The following is an 18,461-nucleotide window of genomic DNA, read 5'->3' on the forward strand; positions in this document are numbered from 1 at the left end:
ATAAGAATGCCATATTAGTATGGCGATAACTATTATTTTCCGGGAACGCTGCCGTGTTCTCTTTTAGAGAGACTTAGTAATTTTAATATTTCTATTATTGAAAACAAGTGGATGTATTCCACCGAAACTAGGTAAATAAAACCTTTGAACAGAGATTGTCGGAAGCGACACCTACTGGTCTGACTACGCTACACTGAAAAGGGGCAATACCCCGAAACGCGTCTGTAGCTGTCGGTCAAGTAGTGTGGAGCGACTGACCTCCCTTGTTCGAAGGTTATATGGATACAGTTTGTGTATCAAATAGCTAACTTAAGGCGATGGCCTCATGGAGCTAATAAGCGGACAGCTTTATTCTTATTTTTATAAGAATGCCATATTAGTATGGCGATAACTATTATATAAATATATATATATATATATAAAATAAATATAAGAGAGTGGTCACTATATGGCTCACTCTAGCACCAGTTAATCAAAAGGTTTCAACCACAAAAATACATGTTCCCATGAAAGTCAGTACGATTGTTAGCTCACACACGGACAGGGCAAATAAAAAATAACAAAAATACAGATTATTTTGGGACAATTGTTTCGCTATTAATGAATTAAATGTAATATTACTTACAAAAAAATCCACTTGTAGCTCCTCAGCCAAAACTATCTGGATGAAATCCACTCAATCACACGCCAGATTTTACCATAACGATAAATACGCGTGTGGTTCAATTGATTACATCCGACGTTATAATTCAAATGCCCCAACTAACAGCGCGCCAAATTTTCACGGAAAACAAATACAGCATTTAGAAATAAATGCAGCATAATTATAATTAATTAATAAGGGTGAGAGAATTAGATACTAATTTAATAGTATATCTATTCTACACCAAGTGGCCTAGTGCTCCGAGAACCTGGATTATTATAATATTTTATAATATAATAATAATTTTTACAAATAAATATAAGAGAGTGGTCACTATATGGCTCACTCTAGCACCAGTTAATCCAAAAGGTTTCAACCACAAAAATACATGTTTCCCATGAAAGTCAGTACGATTGTTAGCTCACACGGACAGGGCAAATTCATTAATTCATTAATTCATTAATAGCGAAACAATTGTCCCAAATAATCTGTATTTTTGTTATTTTTTATTTGCCCTGTCGTGTGAGCTAACAATCGTACTGACTTTCATGGGAAACATGTATTTTTGTGGTTGAAACCTTTGGGATTAACTGGTGCTAGAGTGAGCCATATAGTGACCACTCTCTTATATTTTTTTGTAAAAATATTATAATATATTATAAAATATTATAATAATCCAGGTTTCTCGGAGCACTAGGCCACTTGGTGTAGAATAGATATACTATTAATTAGTATCTAATTCTCTCACCCTTATTAATTAATTATAATTATGCTGCATTTATTTCTAAATGCTGTATTTGTTTTCCGTGAAAATTTGGCGCGCTGTTAGTTGGGGCATTTGAATTATAACGTCGGATGTAATCAATTGAACCACACGCGTATTTATCGTTATGGTAAAATCTGGCGTGTGATTGAGTGGATTTCATCCAGATAGTTTTGGCTGAGGAGCTACAAGTGGATTTTTTTGTAAGTAATATTACATTTAATTCATTAATAGCGAACAATTGTCCCAAATAATCTGTATTTTTGTTATTTTTTATTTGCCCTGTCCGTGTGAGCTAACAATCGTACTGACTTTCATGGGAAACATGTATTTTTGTGGTTGAAACCTTTTGGATTAACTGGTGCTAGAGTGAGCCATATAGTGACCACTCTCTTATATTTATTTTGTAAAAATATTATAATATATTATAAAATATTATAATAATCCAGGTTTCTCGGAGCACTAGGCCACTTGGTGTAAATAGATATACTATTAAATTAGTATCTAATTCTCTCACCCTTATTAATTATTATATATATATATATATATATATATAATATACATATATATATATAAATACAAAATGGGACAAGAATGCAAAACATCCAAATAGATGATACAAAAAACACGGATGGGTCATTCAAAGCCTCTAATCTTCAGTCAAGAACCAGATCATCCTTGCAATTTTGGCTGATTAATCTTGAGATTGCTCTGATCTGGCCAGCCCCAAGGAAAAACTAAGCTACGAGCATTAGATTTCTTGGAAAAAGGATTGAATGTATACGAAACAAGGACAGAAAAATGGATGATGTTACACAAATATAAGTACAAAAAACAAAAAAATAATACGAATATAAATACAAAAAACAATAATAATAATAATAATACATATACACACATATATGTAGTTTATAGATCCAATAGAGGTAGAATCAACAAAAATGTATTCCATCCTGTGAGATATATATATCAATTTAAACATATAACTGAAAGAGAAGACAACTAATAGTTTCATACTTTTATGATACTTGAACAAGTGTATTTATAAAATACATCAAATATCTTAAAGCAATATTTCAGGTTCTGTTTGTGTGTTAAATATATATTTTAAAAACAAGGATGCTGGACAGTAAAAAATAAGAAAAAAATGTGAAAAAGTTTGATACAGAAAATGAAACCAGAAAAAAGAAATGAAATCTAGAAAACTAAGGTCTTCATCCTCCCTGAATGCAGAAAGCTCTTTAAATACAACTAATTTAGAACAAATTAACTGAAAATATGTCAAAGTCTATGAGACATCAACTCAAGCTGGAGCAGGTGGTGCCCTCCAATTCGATAAAAGACACCTATCCATGTGTCTATACTTCCTAAAAATGTCAGATCTCGAATTAAGCAGTGTGTTAAAATTGCTAGATCTGAGAAGAATATGAGATATTTCTTATTTCTTTATTGCCCACAAGGAGCTAAACATAGAGGGGACAAACAAGAACAGACAAGGGGATTAAGTTGATTACATCGACCCAGTGCATAACTGGTATTTAATTTATCGGCCCCAAAAGGATGAAAGGCAAAGTTGACCTTGGTGGAATTTGAACTCAGAACGTAAAGACACACGTAAAACTGCTAAGCATTTCGCCTGGCATGCTAACGTTTCTGCCAGCTCGCCGCCTTGATATGAGATATTTCTGCTATGCATAAGTCGCATTTCTTAGATCCATTAACATATAGCATGGATTTCTCTATTATTTCCATATAATTGTATATAAAATATAACTTGACTGAGGGAACAGAAAAATGGTAGATCTGAATAGAAAAAGCAGTGAGAAAATGCATAAGAAAGTGGAGAATAAATACTCCATAAAAACAGACTTGGGTTCAAATAATAGTACATTATTAGCAGCGAAGTCTAAACCTGAGATAAATAAGACCATAATAGTAGAAGAATGTTGTAAAATAAACAGCAATAATAGCTCCAATAGCAAGCAAAACATACAGGTAAACACCAATATACACAACTTAAGGGGTGATGTAGAACATAAAAACAACAAAACCAGCAGCAACATGAGAGCATATAACTGCAGATGGAGAAACAAATGTAAATTTTGAAACAACTGCTTGAAAAGGAGTATGATTTATAAATGTGGAAGCGAAGGCAGGTCCACAAAAATGTGTACATCGATGCAACATCTGACAATGAAAAGCCGTCTTAGAAACCATCTTATGTCATTTGCGGATGTAAATAAAAGTCACTACACATCCTTAGCTAATCTCATCTAGAGACTTAAATGGAATGGGGTGAAACACACAACGAAGTTTCTATATTAAAAAATACCAAATCATATGACGGAACATCACAAGTCTGAATCCATGTCTGGAGGAAACACTGGAAATTATTATCTCCAAGGAAAATGTAATAGACATTCCAAGGTGGTTGTATCTTATAGACAAAATTAAAAAAGCCTTCTTGAGACTGGAACAAAGTATCACAAAACAGACAAACACCAACCATTATTAGCATCAAACCAAACAGTAGAAGGACTTTCCAAATGAAGTAAAAAAAAAGTGAAAAAGACCTTGTATACAACAAGACCTTGTATACAATATTAAGGACCCCAACATAAACCGTGGGAAAATACAGTAAGTGCTGTTTATTATTATATTATTGAACATGCAAGGAAACAATACTAGATGTATAGAATGACTATACAGAAATATCATAAACATGTGGTACCTTCACTAGTAAATGCCATGCCCACTTAAGCAAGAAAATTAACAGAACAGCAGGGGCCTATATAAAATGCTTAATGATACCATTCCATTCTCTACCTTACTGGCACCAGAGCAGAAATCACAAACTGATAACCTCTAAACAAAAATTTGCTCCCTTAGAGCTTGTAAAATCATTCTGGCATCAGGGTTAAATCAAATGTCCAACATTCCACACTCACAGCACATATACACTGAATTCAAAAGAAACAAGTTCATGACTATTCTCTTTTACTTTTCTTATATTATTGATGTCTACTCTCTCTCTTTTCCTCTTCCTATCCACACATGCCCACTTGCACAAATTTAAGTACCAAATAATGCATTATATACACCCACCCTCACATTGTTTATGCATATCTATATGTTTAAAATTCTCTAGTTATATCTGTATGTATGATATATCATAATAGTCACAGGAACTGCCCATAGATCCTACAGATCCTTCTGAGTGGTGTAAATTGGTAACTATCCCTTAGCTAAACATTCACTACAGCCAGAACACTAATTCAATATTGCTGATTTCTCCTTTTTTGAGATCGGTGACAGTTTGTCACTGGAAAAAGCATATAGTATTTTGCATGTGGAATGAGTTTTCATCACTAGCTCATAATTATCACACACTGATGATGGGAACCCAGGTCTGTGTGTATCACATAAGGCTAACGATGGGAACGATGATTTCCCCTCGCAAATACTAATCGGACACAGACAGTGTGCCATTAACCAGATGGAGGAGATGTCCCCCAGAGGCTAAAAACAACACTATGTGACCACCACATTTAGTTGGCAATTATATTTTACAATATATATATGCTCCTAAGGGCATTGGACTTCGCCAAGCAGTATGTCAACATCGATAGCTCGGAAATTGATATTATTATGCATGCGAGGAAATCGCTTCTTTTTTTCGAGGATTCCACCTGGATTAAGAAGACTGAGGATTCTCTTTTCGATGTACCGATGGGGGCATACGACGGGGCTGAGTTATGTATGCTCATAGGAGCCTTTATTCTCTATTATCTAAAAATAGAATTCCCATTTATAGATGCAGGTTTATATAGGGATGACGGCCTTATAGCCACGCATAATCTAAACGGCCATGAATCAGATAGACTTAGGAAGGACCTCATAGCTTTCTTTCAAAGGATGGGCTTACGGGTTACGATAGATGCTAACCTGAATAGTGTAGATTTTTTAGACGTAAATTTTAATGTAAGATCGGATAGATTTAAACCTTTCCGTAAGCCCAATGAAAAGCTATCGTATATTAGCAAAGATTCGAACCATCCACCAGTTATCCTTAGGAACTTAGTCAGCAATGTAGGTAGAAGAATATCTTCAATTTCTTCGGACGAGGCAGCTGCACCTTATTACGATAGCGCATTAGAGAATAGTGGATTCTCTGAGAAGATCCAGTTCAACCAGCTTAATGCTGATAATAATGCTGCACGAAGAACTAGAACCAGGAAAGTTTTGTGGTTCAACCCGGCTTTCAATTTGGCCGTAAAGACTAATATAGGTAAGGAATTTTTGAGATTAGTCTCTAAGCATTTTAAGCAGGGTCATAAATTCTATAGGATATTTAACAGAAGAACCCTGAAGGTTAGCTATTCTTGTTGCAGAAATTTCGCCTCTTACATTAGCCAACATAATAGGAAGCTAATTGAGATTAGACATGGTGCCGAGCCCATTAAGAAATGTAATTTCAAAAACGAAAGCTCCTGTCCGTTAGAAGGGAAATGTCTGGTGAAAGGAGTAGTTTATAGAGCCAAGGTGCAAGTGGAAGGCTCATCGGAATACAAGACATACACAGGGGCTTCAGAAAATTCATTTAAAACAAGATTTTATTCTCATAAAAATTCATTTAAATACCCAGAGAATAGGAAGAAAACCAGCCTAGCAAAATATGTCTGGGAACTAAAAGAAAAGGAAGCCCCACCTTTCAACGTGACATGGAGCATTCTGGACAGGGCGGCACCATACAGGCATGGAGCATACAAAATAATTTCAAGTGCAAGCTTTGTCTATTAGAAAAAATGTACATCTTATTCAAAGACAATAATTCTTTGAATCAAAGAAGTGAGCTAATGAACTTATGTAGGCACGCGGCTAAATTTAAAATGTCGAATATAAATATACCATATGGATAGAGTATATATTTTGTATTTTTGATTTTGATTTTGACTCTTGAACGATGAGCGCTACGATGGATTTTGTTTCCAAGCTATGCGGATCTTAATCTGTATAGCAAAGTCTTATGTTTCTACATATATATTAGGAAAAACCTCCAACTTTGTTTTCATGTTATTGTATTGTATAGGATTACCTTGATTATTTATATTACCTTGATTATTTATAAATGACCCAAAATAGGATGTTATATTTTATTTTATGTCTTTCGTATATATTTTTATTAATGCACCCATTTTTTTAAAAAAAAGCAATTTTTTTTTAAAAAAAAGCAATGTTGTCAAAATTAGAACGTTGATATAAGTATGTGCATAGCAAAGCATATGTATTTGTAAGCATGCGTATCTGTGTATGTGTAAGTGAAAGTATGTTTGTGCTTAAGCACACATATACACGACTGTATGTATATGTATCAATTCAAACTTGTGTATGTATACTTGTCTCCATATATGCCAATAATGCCGTTACACTGCTTGTATACATAATTTTTTCTTATTTCGTTTTTTTCCCCACACCTCCTTCGTTCCTTTTTCTCTCTCTCCCTTTCTTTCGTCCCCCCACCTTACTCAGTATATGAGAATCGCTACATAGATCATTTTTTAACTTGCGTGCGAGATGGTTTTGCGTGAATATATGTACACATGCTTTTATGTGTATATTTAGATTTATATTCATACGTCTGTATATGTATGGCGTTTGCGCGCATAATTTTGTGTATGTTGATATATATATGTAGATTTTAATATAAATATGTATTGCAGTGTAATATTTATAACAGGTTTAATTTCTATGCATTAATTTGCACTTTCTTCATTAATGTCAATATGTATTTTATTCAATGTAAGGTTTTTTCCTCGGATTTTATAATTTTTATATATATATACTTTTTAAAGGTGTAGCGTTTGTAAGAGTATAGATTGGATTGATATATCGGTTCCATTCTAGCAAAAACTGTCTGATGAACGGCAACGAGAAACTCAGAGTAACAGATTTTGTTGAATTTTCTGCTGCTTAAAATAAAGTATATATATATATATATATATATATATATATATATATATATTATATATATATATATATATATATATATAATATATATCATCATCATCATCATCATTTAACGTCTGTTTTCCATGCTAGCATGGGTAGACGGTTTGACCGGGGGTCTTGGAAGCTGTTTCTACAGTTGGATGCCCTTTCTAACACCAACCACTCTGTGAGTGTAGTGGGTGCTATTTACGTGCCACCAGCACAGGTGCTAGGGGAAGCTGGCAATGACCATGATCAGTGTACCAAATCCACTGACAAGGCTATATTTGAAGAGACTTGCCTAAAGTGCTATGTAGTGGGACTAAACCTGGAACCAGGTGTTTGGGAAGCAAACTTCTTACCACCAGCCCACACCTGTGCCTATATATGTGTGTGTGCTACCACAACTTGACAATCGGTGTTAGTGTGTTGACGCACCTGTAAGCTAGCGCTCTGACAAAAGATAGCGTTGGATTAAGTACCAGGCTTTAAAAAATAAGTATTGGGGTCGATTTGTCTGACTAAAATACTTCAAGGTGGTGCCCCAGCATGGCTACAATCTGGTAAATTTTAATCCTATCACCTGCACGATTTTCACTAAGAAAAAAAAAAAAAGAAACTCAGATTTTTTGCCAGGAATCAAGTACCCTGACTTCTTAATAAGCAGCAAACTCCTTTTTTTTTTTTGGAAAAAAAGGGAGGGGGATGGGCCCTCCCACTATCCAGGAATCATTGGACATTTTTTTTGTTTCATTGAATGAATTCCAGTGACCTTCTAATATACTACAAAACCCAGAGAGAGAAGGAAAAGAGAGTGAATGAGTGGGTGACAAAGTTCACTGAATGGGTAACAATCTATCATAATTATACATATCATTATACATCATCATCATCATCGCTTAATGTCTGCTTTCCACGCTGGCATGGGTTGAATGGTTTGACTGAGGACTGGTAAGCCAGGAGGCTGCAATGAGGTTCCAGTCTGTTTTGGCAAGGTTTCTACAGCTGGATGCTCTTCCTAACGCCAACCACCCCCAGAGTGTAGTGGGTCTTTTTCCGAACAAAAATAAGGGGTTTGCAGCATATTAGGAGGTCAGAGTACTTGATTCTAGGCAAAAAATCCGATTTTTTTTTTCTTAGTGAAAATCGTGCGGGTGATAGAATCAAATAATACCCACAATCTAATGTTTGAAACAAATAAGATATATGCATACATGTGCGCATGCGCGTGTACGTTTGTTGATATTTGTCTCACACTGTTTGACAACCGGTGCTAGTTTGTTTATGTCCCTAATACATTGGCAGTTGTCAAGGTGACAAATACCAACACACACAGACGCACGCACACACACATACACACACACAAAACACACATATTACGCCGTAGCTTACAATCTGTTTTGTTTTGTTTTGGTAAATTACTGATAAAATATAAATTTTCCCCGCAGTCGACAAGCTTTGCATGTATTTAGTTATTAATCTTCAAATAGCTACTGAACCAATAAAACATTTGATATTGGAAGAATGAAAAGGAACTTACGAAGTAGAACGTTTCAAATTAAATCAAATTTAAATCAGAGGATGTTTTCATTTTTTCCTGGTTTTAGAACCGGAAGAACCGAGGGGAGGTAAGTCTAATCAGCCTTTTAATGGCGACCATGATTATGGATGCAGCTTCAGTCAAGAAAGAGCGTTTACACCAGGGTAAAAATAAAAAGAAATCTTGGAGGAAAACTAATATCACAGACGTAGAAGAATATTTGGAAGATGTAAGACATCAAGAACGAACTGGGTAAGTTTTTTTCTGTACGATGAAATGGTTGTTGATTTTTTTCTTTTTTACATCATGTTTTGTGTGTATTCTCAGTGGCACGTGTTTGTCATCTTCCAGTAAATGGTAGTCAACGGCTAATAATATCCATTCAAACAAAGCAGGATCTTATTAAATTACACCATGAATTATTGATTAATAACGAATATATATATATATATATATATAAATAGATGAGTGTATTTTTACCTTGTTAACAATTAACACGGAAAAATAAATAAATAGTTACCAGGGTAGCAAAAATCTCACAAGTAAAGAGGTTGTAACTCCTTGATTATAAAGGTAGAAACTAAGTGTTTACGTGGAATATTTTGAATAATATATGAATAAATAAATGTAGTTTAACGCAGGTGTAAATCAAATATTTGATTTACACCTGCGTTAAACTCCATTTATTTATTCATATATATATATGCACACACGCACGCACCCATACACTCGTATTATCGCATGCTCTCGACGTGCGATAATTAAGTCATTATTCCTCTTGCAGGAAATCAAGTTATGTTTGGACATAATAAATGGCAAGACTTCCTTTTATACCCTAATTGTTATTTGTTGTTAACCATTTACACTAAATGTTCTGACTGTTTACGTTGGTACAGTATGGATAAGGGCTGTTTTGTTTAGCTTATGTCAGCTCTGAACCAGAAGCTTTATGACTGAAGTGTTCCAGCAATGGCCATCCCATCGTATTTTCAGACCATATCTAGGCTTACATTATCAAATGTTTTCCCTCATTTTATCATGGTAACGTGATTGGGAGGGGGAATAGCTGCTTAAACAACTACGAAGTTCCTTCGTTGACTGTCGAAATCTGCGGAGTTAAAGGACATGGTCCGCACCCCCCTTTCGATTATTTTTGTTTGTTTGTTTTTTTCTACAGAAACTCGCCTTTTTGACTGCCGAGATTTCGAATCTGCAAAAAAAGAAATCAGCAATTCAAAATTTTTATCCACCCCCACCAATTTTTCACTTTTTTTTAGAAATTGTTTTTGGCGAAATACGTAGAAAAATACGGAGATTTTGATTCTGGGAAAAAAAAATTTTTGTAAAATTTCAATTTTTGAAAAAAAAAAAAAAAAATAGATACCTTCCCCTCCTAAAATAGCAGATGTAGAAAGTATCTAAACAGAAAACTCGACATGCTAGAAACAGCAGTTAAATTTTAATCCCCCCCACCTTTTTTTTCTTTGCCAGAGGGGTGGAGAGGGGGAAATTAAATTTTGAAAACGTGTTTTTTTGGGGTTTTAAAAATCTTCAGTTTTTAAGTACGCTCCAACTGGAAAGTCTAGCAATCTAGAAATCACAGCCACACCAAAAATCCACTTTCTAAATACGAATTAAAATTTTAAAATGCTGATCTTTTTGCAGATTCAGAATCTCCATAGTCGTAAAAATAGGTTTCTGTTGAAAAAAAACAAAAGAAATGGGATGTGGTCCATATCCTTTACCTCTATCTCAAAATCTGTCAAAATGTTTGCAGTTCTTGTCTAATACTTTTATCACTGACCTAATGATTCTAAGATTTGTTGCCACAAGTTCTTTACCTATGGACCTCTTTGAATATTTTTTTCAAATGGATCCCTATAGCCATTTGATGATTCTAAGATTTGTGGCCACAAATTCTTTACATTGGAGAAAGTAATTTAGTTGTTTCTTTCAATAAATACATCCAAATCACAATTTTTTCATGTATCCTTTACTATTTGGCTTGCATGGACACCCCAAAATCTTATATGGACCCTTTTTGAGAACCACTGCTGTAGATAATCCTCATGACAGGAGGGTCATCATCAACAACAGGAGATTGATTTATCTACAGCTGTAAATCCAGCTTTCTGGAAACAAATGGTGGTAGTGGAAGTCTTTATTCCATGGTTATGTGGGTTTCTGTTGTTTCTGAATAACTGTCAATGTATAAAAGGTATCCAGTGCATTCTGTAAAGTAGTTTGTGATCGAATGGGTCCAGAGAAACTTTTGGTCTTCTCATTTCTGATGTTGGTGTCCCACAATAAAATGTTCCTGCACACAGTACACTCTCTGAAGTTGTTGGTATAAGGAACAACATCCTATCACAGAAACCATCCAACAGTAGGACATTTGTGAGATTTAGTCTTCTGACATCTCTAGATATGGCAATAATTCTGAATAAGAATTGACTTAGACTGACAACCTCTCCAGCCCATTCCAGCATGGAAAGCAAATACAAAATGATGATACTATCAAGAATCAACTTCCTGATGAAACAATCTCAATAAAAGGATTTCAAAGCATTTTGTTGTGCCTTGTTTCATGTTGTTGAATTACCAGTGTAGTGTTTAATGAAAGAAACTAAATTGTTTAAAGATTTCAACAACTGGATGGATAGTGCAATTTTCTGGGTATACTCATCATCATCATCATTGAACATCCTCCTTCCATGCTGGCATGGGTTGGACATTTTGACATAAGCTGACTGCAGTCTAATGACAGAAACAAGTAAAAGATAAAAGATAATACTTTTATTAAAGTGGTCATCAAGGCTGTTGGTTTGTAGTTGCTGCATACCAACAGTACAAATCCAGTTATCAGCAACATGTAAACTGACATGGTTTTACTTACTGTAAAGATTTTTTAATTGTACTGATACATTGGGATAATACTCCTGTAACACCAGCATTTTAAGATTGGTGTTAGACTGATATGTTGCTATAATTATTGCTGTCTGTGAGGAAGTCTGGATATTTGGAGGTTGGGAACATTCCAGTTTCTTTGCCCAATCTGTTTGAGGCATTTCTATTCTAGCAGAGTTAAACTGCTTTATACTGGTTAGTGGTGTATTTCTTTCATCTCTAAGCTATTCATGAATATCTGTGATTTCAACATGAACCCATTGACTTTATACAGCCAGAAAGTGAAACCTGAGTTTTCTGTAAGTTCAGTAAGGTCAAATCCATTACTCTATAGGACAACTGTATACACATAATTTACTTATGTTCCAGCCCTTTGAGCTTTTTTATTTTTTTTATTTATATATGTCACTTGTTTAACTTATTCCTCATGATCTTTTCTTTCTCTTTGACATTTCTTAATACCGAGACAATTATATGTTCTCACTATGACCTATCACACACATTGAATTATTCAATGAGGATAACTAGGGCCAGGTGGATTAAGAAAGCAATAATAATTTAGTCAGTCAGAGGGTAATCTAATTACCAATGAAAATGACTTTATAGCATCTATTTGACACTTGAATCAAAACTTTTTTTTATACATTTTATGAATTTTGAGGAAGATTTACTCTGAAATCTTTTGTCACATATGCTGTGACTTCTTCAATGACTCACCAACCCACAGGATGTGTGATGAAAGATTTCAGACAAAGGACACTAAAATAAGATGAAGGTTTTATTTATTGAACAATTACACATTTAAAAGTGAGAAGAAAGTGCATTGGACTCTGAGCTTTGCTGGGTTTTGTTTCTTTGTAATGGTAAGAATAACAAAAACATTTGACCCCCATTTGGTTGTAAACATGAAGTACTGGCTATTATCATTTTAACTCATAAAAATAGAAGCTTATAGAATCACTTTATTCATAAAAAATTGAATTATGTTTGACATTAGGATAATGTTAGGCAATTAACTGAAATTTGAAACTTCATTTTAGATGTCTGTACAGTTATGTAAGAAGTCAGTTAATGAAGCTGTTTCAATTTGGAATTTTAATTGCTAAAAAATGTCTTATCAGATTTTGAAGTTAAAATATCTTCAGTTATTTGTTGTTGCTGATATCCATTTAAATTTTACTTTTCAGGGGAATTATTTCACTAAAAGCTGATGAAAGTCTCTTTTTTGTTGATAAAAGTGTTAGCAAATCAAAGAAAAGAATCACAGGTAACTTGTACTTTATTTATTTTTCACACACTTTATGTAGAATTTCAAGCTTGGACCAGGCAGCATGTTTTGGATTTGTGTCATAAATATCCTGTGCTATCCATACAAATTTAATTATCTTGTGCCTTCATCATTTAAAATACTGTATATGATGTGACAATTGATTTTTAATATTACATTTATCTCACTTTAAAGGTGACATGTATAGTTTTCCTATTAATGTTCAAATCTGACCATCAAATCCATTGGGAATCACTTGTTTTTTAGGTAAACACTCACTTTCTGAGTGAGATGGGTGTAATAGTAAAAATTTACTAATGTGACTATTACTACCTTATATGATCTTAACATTGCAGCTACCACGAAATGCTTAAATGTTAATGTTAACAGTCTTGAGAACCCTTTCTGTAGACCCACTATACTTTTTTCATCTTTTATCTTTTACTTGTTTCATTCATTTATACTGTGACCATGCTGGGGTACTGCCTTGAAGAATTTTTAGTTGAATAAATTGACCCCAGTACTTTTTTTTTTTTTTTTGCTGAGCCTGGTACTTATTCTATTGTTCGCTTTTATTGAACTGCTAAGTTACGGGGATGTAAATACACCAACACTAGGTGGTGTGGGGGCCAAAGACACACACACAAATTGGGCTTCTTTCAGTTTCCGTCTACCAAATCCACTCACAAGGCTTTGTTCGGCCTGAGGCTATAGTAGAAGACACTTGCCCAAGGTGCCACGCAGTGGGACTTAACCCAGTACCATGTGGTTAAAAAGCAAGTTTCTTACCACACAGTCATGCCCATCTAATATTTTTTCTCTAAATCACAGTGTCTGTAGTATTAACTCTTTAACTGTGTGGTTAAATTTCATGGTCATTTCTCTAATGATGTTAATAAGCAATCTAAGTAAATAGTAAAATCAGCATGCATGTAGAAAATGGTTACATTGTCTTGCAATATTTTTCACATATCTCACTTTACTATTGATACTGTATGTGTTGTAGCTGTGTGGTAAGTAGCTTGCTTACCAACCACATGATTCCTGGTTCAGTCCCACTGCGTGGCACCTTGGGCAAGTGTCTTCTACTATAGCCTTGGGCTGACCAAAGCCTTGTGAGTGGATTTGGTAGATGAAAACTGAAAGAAGCTCGTCGTGTGTGTGTCTGTGTTTGTTCCCCCAACATCGCTTGACAACCGATGCTGGTGTGTTTACGGCCCTGTAACTTAGCGGTTCAGCAAAAGGGACCGATAGAATAAGTACTAGGCTTACAAAGAATAAGTCCTGGGGGCGATTTGCTCCACTAAAAGGCAGTGCCCCAGCATGGCTGCACTCAAATGACTGAAACATGTAAAAGAGTATGTCTGATAAGTACAACATGTATTAATAGAAGTTAATTATTTCTTCCACCACATTAATAAACTAAGTGACTGAAAACCTGTCCTCCATAGCAGAAGTGTTAATGCTGCTCTCCCTGATGAAGAGGATTGGCCTGCAAAAGCCCTGTGCCAGTGCCACGTAGAAAGCACTTATGCCGACACCATGTAAAAGTGCTCAAGCCAGTGTCACATTAAAAACATTGAATATGCACTGTAAAGTGGTTGGTGTTAGGAAGGACAACCATCCATAGAAATCAAAACAAATTAGACTGGAACCTGGTGCAGCTTGCCAGCTCTGGTCAAACTGTTCAACCTTTTCCAGCATGGAAAACGAACATTAAAGAATGATGATGATTATGACTGAATACTGAAAATAATATAATCAAGTTTAGAATGTTTAGATTAGGTTACTTCTGCTAGCAACAAGAGCTTTCTCCTTACATAGAAAAAATAAAAGGTAGACTATATAAAGTGTATGAAAGAAATATGATGTTGTATAGTAGTAAAACATGGGCATGGAGGGTGGAAAGTATGCAGAGGCCAAAAATAAATTATCAATATGAACATGCATTGAAAGCAAATTGCAAAACAGCAGCTGGGTATTAAATACTTCAGCCAGTGTGTGCTAGTGTGGATGAAAGAGACACAGAAGGAAACCATAATTATGTATTTGATCCCAGAGCATGGAATCATGAGTGAATACTTTTTCTATAACCTCATGTTGTGAAAAACAGGTGTGGAAGTTGTCAGGGAACTGTATCTAACCTTTGTTAACAGACGTCTTCCATCATCCAGTTTAGCAGCACAGCTTGATCTTTGTTCAAGGCAGCATGACAAAAAGGGTAAGGAAGGAGAGAACTGAAGTACAGAGGAGACAATAATGGAAGAGAAAAACAATGATAGGTAGCTATATAGTGGCTGTTGATAAAGAGATAGAATGGAAAAACGTGAATATTGTGACAGAAAACAGAGAATAGTGACAGCTAGAGAATAGATTAGTTGAAACATAAACTCATAATTAGAAAACTAAATAATTTCTTTGATTTGTCTGCATTGTGTTGAAATTTGGAACGATGTGTTAATATTATTTTTTACCTTCAGCTGCTGAAAGAAGACGCTTAAGGCAAAAAGACCAGCCTTTAAAATGTCATTCACAATTGTATCGAAAGGGTAAAATCGCATGTCCAATAAAGTAAGTGAATTCTTTGATATTTGCCCTATCCTGTTATGATATAGGTGTATCATGATATATATGGTTACAGAGGTGTGGTACCAAAACTTTTGCCTGTTACAATATATTTTGAGGAAACTCTGCTGATGTTGTGAATAGGTGATATGAGTTAAGGTTTTAAAATTATTTCTTTGGTTATTTAGTCAGGACTTCCAAGGCTGGTGGTAGGGACAGAGGGATGTCTAGCTTCTGTGCTTGCAACAGAGTGGATTCTGTCTGCTAAAAAGACTCAAGAAACATTATTATTAATATTACAGCTGGGTTCCAACTTGGGTCGCAGCAGCAAAGTCCACCTGCCACACATCTTGGTTCAAAATCACTGCCTTAAGATCCTGCATCAGTTGCTCTAATGATTCTACTGGGCCATTGCTGGGAATAGAAAAACAAATGTAGTATGGCATATTTGGATTAGACAAGATTATATCTTAAATGGCTGTGGTGGTAGTCATAATAGTAAATATAGGAGGACATGGCACATTTGTGACCCAGAGTGTGTGCAGCAGCCATGCAAAAGATCAAGGTCACTATACTTATTTCTGCAATTGACAAATAGAAATAAATTGACAGTGAAACCTTTATTTTATAGTATCTGCTTTTTTTACTGTATTTCCTCATTTTTACCTATGTCTAGAATCAGTACTACTCAGCCATTTTTGTTCCGTGCTCCATTTTGGTTTCGAAAAATGCAGAGAATGTATATTACATATATACACACACACACACACACACACACACACACACAACACATATAAATATGGTGCTTGTTTTCTGAGAGCGATGTTGGGAGTCTTGCTAAGTGATCACATGTGGAATGAGATCAGGGGTAGAACTGGAGAGAAGGATGTTGTCACAAAATACCACCATGCAAATCTACAATGGGCTGGTCATGTCACAAGATTCACAGACGATTGGTGGATCCATGCAGTTGTTGAGTGGTGCCAGCGCATGCAGAAGAGACCACACAAAAGACCTCCAATCAGGTGGGAAGAGGATTTAAGAAAATTGTTTGGATCAATGGGGTGAATGCTGTGGCCAGTGGAGTCAACTTGGCACTAGACAGCCTGACCAACCCAGGTGATATAGCATGTATCCAAAAAAGGATTTAATTGAAAATATTCTAAGTTTTACTTGTTACTTATGCCATAGGTGCGTGCAATAAGGTCAAATTGTTATGAAATTTGCTTCATATCTATGAAGCTATGATTTTAATCTCACTGTAGCATTTCCTATAACCTTGTGTTGACCCCATGTCTTTTGAACGAAACTGGGTAGATGGAAACTGTAGAGACACCCATTGAATGGCTTGTATCTTATTCAGAAAGTACCGTCTTGATATAAACTGTGTCGTGCTGATTCTGTTTGACAATTACATAAAATATATACATACCTGTGGAATACTTGGCCACTTTCATGCTAATTCAGAAGCAGGTGGTGCACACGATTGAATAAGTGAATCCTCATTGTCAAGCAATGGAGATCCAGTACCACTTAATTATCCCCTACCATTCTGAAGTAACCTATGCCCCACCAAAATACTGGTAAGCCCCATTTTGAGAAACACTGATTTAGATATCATTCCACCCTCAGGTGATTAATTGTTGTCTGTACTTATATGTAGAATGTTTCCACTGGTCACTTACATTTGAGTAACTAACATTATTCACAAGTAGATAGTTATCATTCTTCACTTACTGGTGAGCTGTTAACTTAATAAGTTAACCACTTATAAATAAATAAGGTAAAACCCATATATTTTACATCAAGTTATAGAACTATATATTTCATATAATGGAAAAAAAAATCTTTTATCTTTTTGTTTACTTATTTCAGTCATTAGACTGTGGCCATGCTGGGGCACTGCTTTGAAGAATTTTTAGTTGGTTGAATCAACCCGAGGACTTATTTTTTTTCTTTAAGCACAGCACTTATTCTATCAGTCACTTTTGTCAAAATTGCTGTTTCAGGGACATAAACACACCAACACTGGTTGTCAAGCAGTGGTGAGGGACAGACAAACGGACACACACACACATATGACAGGCTTATTTTGGTTTCTGTCTACCAAATTCACTCACAAGTCTTTGGTTGACCCAAGGCTATAGTTGAAGACACTTGCCCAGGATACCATGCAGTGGGACTGAACCTGGAAACATGAAGCAAGCTTCTTAGCACACAGTCATGCCTGCACCTTAAGTATTGATGATCACCTGACTGAGTAGACTATCAGATGCTATACATTGCTGGTCACAATGCACTTTACATCCTTTTAGCCTCTAAATGATGCCACCCTGCTGGCTAGGCGAGCTGGCCAACATTCTCTCCTGATTGAAAGGGTATTAGAGCATTGTGAAAGGAAGTGTTTTGCTGAAGAACACAACGCGCTGCCCAGTCTGGGGATTGAACTCATGATCTAATGATTGTGAGTGCAACATCTTAAACACTAGGCCAGATGAAAACAATTTCAATTGACATCTGAAACTGGATTGCTAGGTTGATGGGGTACTAGACAACCAGTTGTGACATCAACAGTTATATCATGTAAATTTTGCTGTCTTATTATTTAATTAAAAGTATGGGATGTATTCATAGGTTTGCTTGTTGAACATTGGTCTGAGTCCAAACATCATCATTGTTTAATGTTCACTTTCCATGCTGGCATGGGTTGGAAGGTTTGGGTACTGGTGAGCCAGAGGCTGCTCCAGGTTCAATCTGGTCTGGCAAAGTTTCTACAGCTGGGTGCCCT

At 35.3% G+C, this 18,461-nt stretch overlaps 1 protein-coding gene across 1 annotated transcript in view; it reads left to right on the top strand.

The window, feature by feature from the left end:
- Positions 1-9,002: 9,002 nt before the first annotated feature.
- The window catches only part of LOC115217227 (ribosome biogenesis protein NOP53), a 31,049-nt gene continuing 21,590 nt past the window's right edge, over positions 9,003-18,461 (top strand). Inside the window, exons 1-3 of the mRNA XM_029786869.2 lie at positions 9,003-9,186; positions 13,029-13,108; positions 15,589-15,679. Coding sequence (XP_029642729.1) covers positions 9,044-9,186; positions 13,029-13,108; positions 15,589-15,679 — 314 coding nt within the window. The 5' untranslated portion in view covers positions 9,003-9,043. The remainder of the gene's footprint in view (positions 9,187-13,028; positions 13,109-15,588; positions 15,680-18,461) is intronic.

The sequence above is a fragment of the Octopus sinensis genome, linkage group LG11 (assembly GCF_006345805.1).
Source record: "Octopus sinensis linkage group LG11, ASM634580v1, whole genome shotgun sequence".
Classification (NCBI taxonomy): domain Eukaryota; kingdom Metazoa; phylum Mollusca; class Cephalopoda; order Octopoda; family Octopodidae; genus Octopus; species Octopus sinensis.